The sequence below is a fragment of the Eubalaena glacialis genome, chromosome 16, assembly GCF_028564815.1.
Source record: "Eubalaena glacialis isolate mEubGla1 chromosome 16, mEubGla1.1.hap2.+ XY, whole genome shotgun sequence".
NCBI lineage: Eukaryota > Metazoa > Chordata > Mammalia > Artiodactyla > Balaenidae > Eubalaena > Eubalaena glacialis.
In genome coordinates, this window is record NC_083731.1 from 10,526,234 (window position 1) to 10,538,260 (window position 12,027).

Consider the following 12,027-nt stretch of genomic DNA (forward strand, 5'->3'; position numbering starts at 1 on the left):
GCAGCCTGACTGACCGCGCGGGTCCTTTCTGCAGGAAGATGACAGTAGCGCTAAGGCACAGAAAAGGGAGAAGGCAAGGAGGAGGGCCCCAGAGGGTGTTCTGGATGAAGGTTAGAAGTGATCTGCAGGTTTCAGCACAGCATAGGTACACTCAAGTCTCCCTTCACTCTTGTTAGCATGTAACCCAGACCAGCTCTAAAATTATTGTAACTAGCTTCCTCATTATTCTAGTACCACCATTCAGTCAACATTCTGGAGGGCAGATTTAAAGATCTGGTCACTGGAAGAAATCTTCCTCACCTCAAATTAATATAAACGCATTCTGGTTTAGACATCAGTCTTCATGAGTTTAGTTACCGGACATCAGTTCCCTTGATTCTGTTACCAGGTTCTGTGTGTATTAATCATGGTTTTTTAAAATTTTCTGTGTATCTCGGGGGCCTTACAGGCCTGAGAGAGCCTGCCCCACCAGGGCCAGCTAACTCCTAAAGACAGTGACGCTCTCATAGGCAACCAGCCACCCCCTTTATCTAACTCACACACCAAGCCATGGTTTCCTGCCCCAAATCACCCTAAGGCCAGGGACCAGACAACTAGAGACCACCCCTAGAGCCCAAAGCCTACCAACATTATTCAAACTAGCCAATCCTAAACGGTTTACCCTGCCCTACTTGGCCTTTCCTGCGGAAACCCCAGTAAAGGCTCCCACCCATGCTCTCCCCTCATTCCTTTTTTGCTTCCTGACCAGCCTGGCGCTTTCGCAGTGGCCCTGTGTGGTATGGGGGACCCCCTTCTCTTAGGAGATGTAAGTAATAAATTCTTTCAGTAGCATTAACCTCTCTGTGTTGGCACTAAGTCACCTTTATAAATTAAAATCCTGCAGGTACATTTCAGAACCCCCTGCCAAGTGAAGACCAGGCCAGCAGACCCACTGAGGGCCAGGATGCAGACTGCACGGAGTGGAGGTGGAGGGAAGTTATCAATGAGGGTTGAGGCCACCACTCTCACCTCCTCACAAGCTGGCCTTCAAACCACAAGAGCTGCCAGTTGGAAGATACAGGCTTTGTCAAAAGCTCAGACATGCTGTGTGCACACGTGGATCACACAGCCTGTATTTATATAGGTTTATTTTCAACAAATTGATAAACTGATACAACAATATCTAATTGATCTTTTACTCTAAGTAGCTGTGGCATTAACAAAGATGATCCAACAAGAAAACTCTACTGATGGGTGAGCGTGAACTATAAAAACTTTCTTTTTGAACAGAAACGTAGGTACAATCAAGAATATAAAAAACCAATATCAAAGCCCTTTGGATCATAACTGCAGACACTGATTAAGAGAAAACTTCATTTATAAAATTGATATATTGGTCAAAATTTTGTGAAGACACAAATGCACACAAAAGAGAGTCATCAATATTAGGAAAAAATAGTAAAACAATATATATGACATACATGTACATGGGGCCCAGTTCTTCCTCTAGTATAACCGAGACGCCTGCGGTTCCTTCAGTTTACAAAGTAAGGCTTCATGAGATAACACAGAACAAACAGGGTGGAATAGCTGTGGATTCCTCATCCAGGGGCATGCTAAGAGTAAGTCTGCAGAGCGTTACAGAGTTTTGTGAAGGGCTGAGGAGATGGTCACAGATGTTTATATGCCCTTCCATAATTACTGTCTGGACAAAGACCCTTTGGCACTACTGACATTTTAAGTCAGATAATTCTTTTGTAGGGGGCTGTCTTATTTATTGTAGGATGTTTCAGAAGCCTCCTTGGTTGGTGATGCTCGCAATAAATTTAACGAAATTTGCCCATTAGATTCCAGTAGCAGCCTGCCACTTCTAACAACCAAAATGTCTCCAGACACTGCCAAAGGTCCCCCAGGGAGCAGAATCAGGCAGGTTGAGAACCACTGGTTTAGACTTGCAATGCTGCAAAATATCGCCAGGCATTATATTTCAAAACCCACCTGCGTTATTCCTAAAATCCTTCAAGAGGACTCAAAGTTTGGTTGAATAAAGTCGCGGAGGGTAGAGAAACAGAGGTTAAACAATTAATCTTTCACGACACATGTTAACATGTATTCCACACCCCAATCACCTTAAGTGTCAGCTAAGGTCATCTTACATTCTCATTGAGAGGAAAGGCTTTATATCACATGTATATCAAATTACCATTTTAATCTATTTTTAATATCTACAATAATTACTTAGATAAAGATTACCTTTTCTAAGAGAAAGCCCCCGCCCTCGGCCACAATATGAAAGTAATTCACAAGGGGAAGCTGAGGTACACAGACCTTCAACACTAGCTGTTAGGTGGCTGGGCTCTAAGTTCAAACACAGAAGAAGAGGAGGGTTAGTCCCCCCACCTCCGCACAAGGTGCTCTCCACCAGGTAATCAGGAATCATACGGAAGTGCGAAGGGCCACGGGAGGACCTAAATCCCAACCACGCACGTGCTGGTGTGAGGAAGCCAAGGTGTGTCGCCAGGTCCAGGTATGACACTATGGCTGCCCTCACCGTACGAGCCATTCTGACAAATCACAGCCGAGGCATCGCCTCATCCGTGAGGTGGGGGGCATGCTGATGATCTCAACGGTTGTGGGAAGCAAACGAGGTGACCAGCCGAAAGCAGGAGGCTTACTGCAGGCGCTCAGGGCACGTTGTCTCCCGGCCACCCCTGTTTTAAAGTCCACTCTGCCGAACAGCTGAGATAGGAAAGGGGTGGTCTGAGCTCTAGGACACAGTGGACTCCAAGGGTGACTGTTTGTTAGAACTTACACATGAATTATCTCCCCACCCTTAAATTACGCAGGGCTTCCATTTCACACAAGGTCACTGGGCAGTTTCACGTGTCCCCTGATGCTTGGTAATTACCTAGGTAATTAACACTGATACCTTAGTCATTACCTCAGCTGTCCCCCACAATCTTGAGAATTTACACCATACAAAACATATGCCAGCCTGGGAAAGCTACCTCTCAGAATACATACCTGAGCTACTAATGACTACCGGACTTTCCCATGCCTTGCCAGGCATCCTGCCATATACTTTCCACACACAGGGAAAGTGCCACAGAATACTACAGAGCTAGGCAATTAAACGTTAGCTGAAAAAGAACAGAAAAGTACTTCTTCACCGATGCCACTGTGAGGTGATGCACGAAACGTACTCTACTTGATGCATCTCACCAGGACGATGACAGGCAAAGTGGAGCCCATGGAAGAGCAGTGGCTTCTACGATCGGGTAGTAACCGTACACTCTTGCTGTGGACTCAGGATGGGAGGGTCTCATGTGAACAATAACAGTACGGCTATTCCAATGGTTAAAAGGATCCGAATAAACAGAATGCAATTACACAAACTAGAACTTGGCCTACCTTTCAGGAATGGCTGTCCAGAACAGATCTGATTTATGATCCAATATGAGGAAGACTAAGAACAAGTAACCCACACAGCCAGTAGTTAAGCATGTTCCTAAGTCAAATCAAGCATCAGGCTAGCTAAAGTTCACTGTTATTTTCTTTGCATAAGGCATTTGAGTAGGTCAGGATGTATAAGCATGTATATGTAAGACCCTGTAAGCTTCAGGCCACTGAGAAGTATCACATTTGTTCTAGAGAGCTCATCTCTAGAACATTATATTTATTAGTGAAATGAGAAAAGAAAACTCTGAAATCCCAACTACTACATATAGTCTAGGCCAGTGGTTCTCACCTAGGGATGATTTTGCCCCCTCCCTATTCCCAGGGCCATTTGGCAATGTCTGGAGACAATTTTGGTTGTTATATCTGGGGAGGTGTTCTGGCCTCTAGTGGGTAGAAGCCAGGGAGGCTGCTAAACATTCCATAGTGCACAGAGCAGTCTCCCACAACAAAAAATTATCCATTTCAGAATGTCATTATTGACAAGATTGAAAAACACTGATCTAGGCCCAAAATAAAAATTGTCACTGTCCTGTGGGTCTAAGACTTGGAATAATTCAGATTAAATCTAAAAGACTGCAGTTGATAAGTAAACTTAAAAGATACAGTTGATGATACTATGGATTTAATTATACTTTAGGTCCTATCATGTCCCTACCTGATTAAAAAATATGTATTATGAACACATAATCAATTATTTCAAATAATCAAATGCTTGTCTTATCCTCTTACTATAACAAGAAACAACCACAACATTGTTCCTATGCTCGACTCATAAGACCAGTAATACAATGTAGTTTTTGGTATCAATTTCCTAAACTAGATACTAATTCTACATTAAGTGTGAAAATATACTCCAAATCCTAGTCCTGGGCTACTTTAAACTGATTTTTACAAATGCAGATCCTTAGGCCCTACTCAAACCTAGGGAATCAGCTTCACTGGAACCTGGGGATTTGCATTTTCAGCAAGTTTTCCAGGTGATTCTTACACATGCTCATGTTTGAGAACCACTGTCTGACTTGGCTTCCATGAGAAAGAGCTGCCATTTCCACATCATTCTCACCATAAGGTAAATAACAACAATCAATTAATTTTATGTATGAAAGATCAGCAATACGTAGTACTACACCACAATGGCCTTAAATGGTTTTCCTAAACTAAAATCCTTTCAAAGTGAGGCTGGTTTATGAAGTCCCATAAGCACCATCATAACAGGTCCTATATCAAAAGTATGTTGCCTTTCAAACACAAGACGCCAAAGCCAAGGCTGTTCTTGGTGAACTTCATTACGCTTCAAGGAAACAGATGTTCTTAAGCATCTTGCTGCCACAGGTGCAGGTTTAAATACGTGCTTCATATTTAGCATTCAATGACAAATGGTATGCTAACTGTGTGAGGCGGTCAGAAATCATAGGATGAACAAAAATTAGATTTTCCAAATAAAACAGAAGTATTTTCCTTCTGAATATTTTGATAGATTGCCTACCAAGTGTGATCTCAGTTGAGATTACAATTTCAGATGACAGCATGTCTCCAAAGCAAGCAAGAAAAAGGAGGAAAAAAGCGAGGTAAAATGATTGCAGAGGGAGAGTGTATTCCTTATTTTCAGCGGCTGTAATAATAGTTGAGCCACTATATGCTAAGTTCCTACTATTTTCAAACATTTTACCAACATTTTCTTATTCAACCGTTACCAATTCCATGAAAGTAGATATTTTGCTGATGAGAAAATTGAGGACCAGAAAGGTTAAGTAACTTGTTCAAATTCACAAAGCTGGTAAGTGGGAGATATAAGATTCAAACACAAGAAATCAAGCTTTATTTAGCATACCTCCCCCAAACCCCTCACCTCAAAATTCACTAACATCCTGGTAGTTTACAGAAATTTCTTGTGAACATCTAACTGAGTAACTGCAAATACTTTAAATTGACAACATTTCAAAGAGTGTTGTGTGTGTAATTTTTACAACTAACTCTAAGATGCTATATGGCCTATCTTGGAAACTGAACGGAATCAAACAAGCATTCTAAAATCCTAAAGCATCGCACAAATGTAAGGCATTCTGTTATTCATTAAAATCAATTTTAGTTTGAGGATCTTTGGCAGACGGCAGCAGGATTTTGAGATACTATGAAATAATTAGAGACACCGTAGGACACTGTGAAATCATGACTGAGGTTGCACTAAATTGGTTTCAATAGCCACACATAATAGAAATGATTTGGACAATAGATAATGTCATTTTAAAATGATTAAATTAGAGACGCTAGATGCCTCCCCCGGATGTGGGCATTGCCCAGGGGTCCATTCTGGGCCTGTCCCTTCACCATCCCCTCGGGCGACCTCACCTACTGCAGGCTTCAGATATCACCTCTTCATGCCCACAAAGTACCCAAAGACATGCTCACCCTTCATCATTTTCCCTGTCTTTCCCTTACATCACAGAGGTCCCGCTGGCATTTCAAACTTAAAATGGTCAAAACCCAATTCATTATCTATTCCACCTTTCCTCTCGTGTAATCCTTCCTTCCCTTCCTCCTCTTTTGCTCCCACAGTTATCTGCATCGTTTATCACATCTAGAAACCTTAGCATCATCTTCAATTCTGCCTAATATATAAAACTAGACTCTGGATCCTTATGAGGAGACTCTCAAATGGACCTCTTCTTTATTTGCTCACTCTCTCAAGATCTCTTTAAAATCAAGACAAAACAAAATACACCTCAGGTGATACTGAGATTCTCTTCTTTCAAAGTCTAAAGAGTAGAGTCTAATCTCCTTAGCATGGTCGTGCAACACCCAGCTCCCGCCATTCTAGTTTCATCTCCCACACAGACCTTTGCCACCTGCCTGCCACCCTCACTAGCCAACCTGCTCTTCCTTAAACCCACGGGCAACCTCATGCTTCTCAACCTTCATTTATTCCCTGTGCTTTCTCCACCACCATCACAGAGCAGTTTCTGAACATGCTGTCTCAGGGACTCTGCAGATGCTGTTCCCTTCTATCTGAAATGCCCTTCCCTGCCTGCAAATTCTATTCATCCTTAGGGTCTAAGCATGAGCTGGACATATTCACTGGGGAGCTTTTCGCAATTCCCCCATTTCCTTTTTCCAAGCCCCAGAATACCTCTCCTTCATACAAATGTCTATTATCACTCTCATCACACTCATATTTCTATATCCTCAGTTGACAGTGGGTCACTGCTGGCAGAGATGTCTTTTTCCTGTGGATTGCCAGAACTCAATGTCATCACATAATAGATGCTCAATCAATGTGAGGTGACCGACTACCATGACTACCAATAAATGCCAAGCTTTATGTATGCTCATTAAAAAATGTAATGACTAACAGGATATGAAATGTAGATTCTTATTCAAAGAGCTATGCCCTATGGTCTATACTTTATCTACTGATACAAATAGCTTTTGTATCAGAAGGGAAAAAGTAAACCTAAGAGATCTATAATTTTCTCTGTCAGCACATTAAGCTCTGCATAACCCATCTCAGCACTTACTCATGATACTGGTTTGTCTGTGTTTCCCTGCAGCCAGTGTGCTATTGAAGAACAGAGGCCAAGTCACATTCATCTGTCACACTTCCTAGCATGTAGCGGAGCAGGCAGTCCACAATTTCTTTTAAATTTGTGTTCAAAATGCATCACACAATGGGATATTAACAACTGCACTTTCAAATTATATTAGCCGATTTCAAAAGGCTAGAAAGTAAACTTATAGTCTAAAAGTTAATGCTTAAGTTGGTCACAGGATACACAGAACATATGCTACCACGAAAACAATGTTCAAGATTAAGACTGCATATAGAGCCCATCTCATAAAATCTTATTTTACCCACATTTTTAGCTGAAATTTTGAATATTGGAGGGAAATGCTGGATGGGGTGCTATAGATTTGTTTTCTTCTTAGCATTATAAAATGCATAAAAAAAAACCCCAGAGAGACTTCATCAACCCTCCACAAAACGTCTAGCCTGTGGCCACCACCTGCTTTCTATGGCTGGAGGGGAAGAGGGTCAGGAATAAGGACAGCTTGACCCAGTGGGGATGGAGCCCTGTGTGTACAGGGTGGAAGTGGTTGTCTGATGAAGGCTCTGGGGTTCTATGCTAGACACTTCCCAGTCCCCTCTCTTTTCCCCATCCAAGGAAATTGGGACCAGTGCAGCTTGGGTTAAGTGGGGCAAGTCCCAGGGTTAATTCAGTCAGATATCCTGCCAAGGGGTAAGCACACAGGGAAATAGGCCCCCGGGTAGCTGCAAAGGCTAGGACATGGGACCAGCATGCAAGAAATCCCAATAAGCCATCGTGCCCCTCCTGAAACCCCAGTGATACAGAGAAAGGGTGGAACAGAGAAGGGAGAAAAAGGCAAATGAAGACTAGAGATGAGTCAGACATGTAAAGAGAGGGATTTATAAGGTACAGAAGACCAAAGAAGTTCTCTGGATGTTTATTTTTCGAAGACAATAATAACCGAAAACGCATGACATAATTTACTTCTCAAAAGAGTACTGGTAAAGAAAAACAATAACAAACCTAGTTCTTTTCATTTTCCAATTATTTGGATTTTTAACAAATGGGAGTTTACTCTATTAAAATTCCATATCCATAAGTGAGTTTTCAGAAAAAGTAAAACTTTTTGATGATGTTCCTATATCTATAAATATGAATGATGCAGATTTTTGGGTCCTATGATATCAGATGACAAGATTCAGCCCAAGCTTCAGCTCTTGCTAATTAAACAAATCAATTAAGAGACTACAGTTGCAACTGTGTAGCTGCTGTTCTATAGTAGCAATAACAACCCCAGGGGGAGGTCTTTTACTACATTAAAATGCTGTCCTCCACAACTCCATCTGATGTTATTAGAAACAGTTATTTGTGTCTTGCTGTCATATTAGTAGCAAAGGCAAATTATGGAAATATGCAGACCAGAATGGTCCCAGTATGAGATCAGGTTGGGTTTTCAGCCTCCAAGGGAACAATTGCTGAAATTCCGAAGTTCCCCAAAGTTCTTTAATGGAACTGATAAATCTATCAGCACAGCATCCATTTAGAAACTAGGTACGGGTCACATATTTACATACTTTCCTGCTAAGCTGATACAATTCAACTAGATGAATTATCATGTTAAGTTTACCCTCCTGAGTTAAACTGATGGAGTTCAAAATTGTTTTCGATGGTTGTCATTAATCGCTGTTACTTCGTGAATGCTTACTTTGAAATCTAATTGTGCTAGTGTAACAAGGGTCATATTAATACCATTCTTAATGGTAAATCTTTGTAAAACATGTTTATTCTACAGATATTGTTACTCAAGCTTTCAAGGCTAATAAGAAATAAAGTATATTTATTATCAATAAAAACTTAATTTAAAATGTACAATTTGAGATTTAAACTAGCTTTAAGAACTTCAGCATGATTTGGTTTCATTAAGATCTCTGGCTAAGCTTCAAAGACGTATAATTTGATAGTTCCTCAAGAGTCCTTGGGTAAATGCCAAAAGCACAGCTATGAAGAAGCTGCTCAATGTAGTCTAAGCTTATTCTCTCTTTCGGGCAATATGTATTGTTTTCACAAGAAAAAAAAATTCCGTCTTACTGAGATATACGTTTGTCTTAATATTACTGCGTTTTAAAGATAATGGAACTTTAAAAAATTAAATATAAACAATGATTGCAATACAAGATTTGGAATAAAACGGTAACTTCTGCATTCTTCAAGTTGTAACAAAATATTCTTCCTTATTGTGAAGCACAGTTCAAGTAAGGAAGTCGGGTTACATAAAATACTGGACCTCTTCCACTTCTCTGTGAGCTTATACTATCTGACACACACAAACTCACAGCTTCACCAAAAAACATGCAAACAAAACAAACCCAGACAATTTACTATTTGAAATAGGCACAGATATCCTGGAAAAGTTCTGGGGTATGTAGCTCTACCAACTAAGTGTATATTGTGAACTAAATGTTTGTGTCCCCCCCCCAAATTCATACGTTGAACTCCAATCCCCAATATGACGGTATTTGGAGGTGCCACCTTTGGGAGGTAATTAGGCTTGGATGAGGCCATGAGTGAGGCCTGGCAGGAGAGAGGCAAATGACGAAGCCCTGAGGCCTGTGCCCGACACATTTGAAGAAGAGCAACAAGGTCGGCTGAGCTGATGTATATTTTAGAAGGACCACTTTAACTGCTACATCAATGATAAAGCAGGGAGCAGGGGTGGAGGTGGGAAGACTGGCAGCTGCAAGACTCTGGTCAGGATGGGGGCAGTGGGAGTGGTGGACCGAAGAGGGGAATCAGGGAAAAGACAAGGTTTCAGCTTATGCTGCCGTTTTCTGAGATAGGAAAAACTGCCTGGAGAAATTTTATGTTGGTTTGGTTTCTTTGCAGGTTGTGGCTATCAAGAACTCAGTTTTCAGTATCTGAGCCCTGAGAAATCTACTGGAATCCAAGGAGAGATATCAAGCGGCAGAGACAGCATAAGTGCCCCTTCTAGCGTGAACACAGAGGTACAGAAAAACCTTCACGTAATATAATTCCAGGTAGCTGTGAAAAAGAATGACATGGATCTTTCTGTAATGGCTTAGAAAGATATCCACAATTTATTCTTGCAAGAAAAGATGTATAAATCTATCTCTGGAAGCATATGTCTATTGTTAAAAAACTTAAATACCTCTAGGGAATAAAATGAATACTTCCGTGATGGTTAATTTTATGTGTCAACTTGGCTAGGCAATAGTATTCAAATATTTGGCCAAACATTATTCTAGATGTTTCTACGAAGGTATTTTTTTAGATGAGATTAACACTTAATTCAGTAGACTTTGAGTAAAGCAGATGACCCTCTAATACTATGGGTGGGTTCATTCACTCAGTTGAAGAAAAAGGACTGACCTCCCAAGCAAGAGGCAATCCTTCAAGCACACTGACTTTGTACTTGAACTGCAACTCTCCCCTGGTCTACCCTGCAGGTTTTGGACTTGCATCCACAATCACATGAACCAACTGCTTAAAATCAATCACTTAATCAATCAATCTCTCTCTCTGTAATATATAAAAATATAATACACACACACATCGTGTTGGTTCTGTTTCTTTGGAGAACCCTAATACAATTTCTTATGACATGCATTTAAATAATATGTAAATTTTCTAATTAAAAAAATAAGCATGTGTAGTACTTATTAATCAGAAAAACAAGAATAACCACAAGTCTCAGGAGCAATACTTAAAATTTACGTCACGTCGGGCAGGTGCCTATACATATACTTTAATATGTAAACTTTACTACACCTCTACACATACACAAAGCATGCAGTAAATGCACATTAGTATTAATAGCCTTCCTATCTCAATAGCTGCAAAATCACTCTTCTTTTGATCTAAGCCACAAGTCTGTCCTCTGATATTCTCAACACACGGACCTAACAGAAATACCCAGTGTGAATTTACAACCTGAACAAGGTACCCAAAGGACATGAACAGACATTTTACAGATTATAAATGATACCTAGCAAGTGAATACATGGAGAAATATTCAAATATAATAGCAATAAGCAGAGAAATGCTAATTAAAACAATAAGGTACCTTTTTCAACAAATTATTTTGAAAATTATAACTAATACTACTAATATGATAATTCTAAACCTATAAGTAAAAATAATAACTATAAATTAAATTTATTTTCACTGGGTAGAATTAAATAATTTTGAAATTATGATTCAATTTCATTAGAAATGTGGACTCAAAAGCACCTAATAAAAAAAGCTAGAAGGAAAACTGAGCAAAAACAAAACAAAACAAAACAAAACAAAACAAAAACAGAACAGAAGAGCAAGGTCACGATTTTCTTTGTTTTTTGGCCATGCCGGGCATCTTGTGGGATCTTAGTTCCCTGAACAGGGATGGAACCCCGGCCCTCGGCAATGAGAGCGCAGAGTATTAACCACTGGACCACCAGGGAATCCCCAAGGTCACTATTTTCAAAAGCATCTTTTTAAAATATGTTCTTATTTTTATTAAAAATGGGGAGAAAGTCTCCAGTGAAAAAAGTACTTAAAAGACTCAACAAACTACAGATACTTTTAAAAACCATTTTGTCTCTAATAAGAAATAGCTAAAATTACTCTCTATCATGGAATCTTTTCCCACACGTTAAAGAACCCATTTCTTATACAAAGACATCTCATTTAACAGCAAAACAAAACCATGATGAAGCCAAGTTCAAACACATGGGTTATAACTAGATGATCACTTTTTCTCTCTGTAAATTAAGAGAATATACAAAATAATAATTCTTTCATACTTACCACGGTACCAAGAAACTGAATGCTCATGTTGCCACCTGCTTCTCGAGAAAGACACTGGGGGAAAAAAAAGAGAGGTATAAAATGAATTTTCATCCATACAAAAACATGTACATGAATGTTCATAGCAGCATTATTCCTAATAGCTGAATAACCAAAATGTCCATCAACTGATAAATGGATAAACAAAATATGGTATATTCATACAGTGGAATATTATTTGGCCATAAAAAGGGATGAAGTACTGATACATGCTACAACAGAA

The 12,027-nt window shown here is 40.0% G+C and overlaps 1 protein-coding gene across 3 annotated transcripts in view; it reads right to left on the reverse strand.

Moving 5' to 3' along the window:
- PCCA (propionyl-CoA carboxylase subunit alpha) overlaps positions 1-12,027 on the reverse strand; it is a 370,033-nt gene that overhangs the window by 51,859 nt on the left and 306,147 nt on the right. For all 3 annotated transcript variants that reach the window (XM_061170561.1, XM_061170560.1, XM_061170559.1), the window contains one exon: positions 11,766-11,819. In XM_061170561.1, the coding sequence (XP_061026544.1) occupies positions 11,766-11,819 (54 nt within the window). The remainder of the gene's footprint in view (positions 1-11,765; positions 11,820-12,027) is intronic.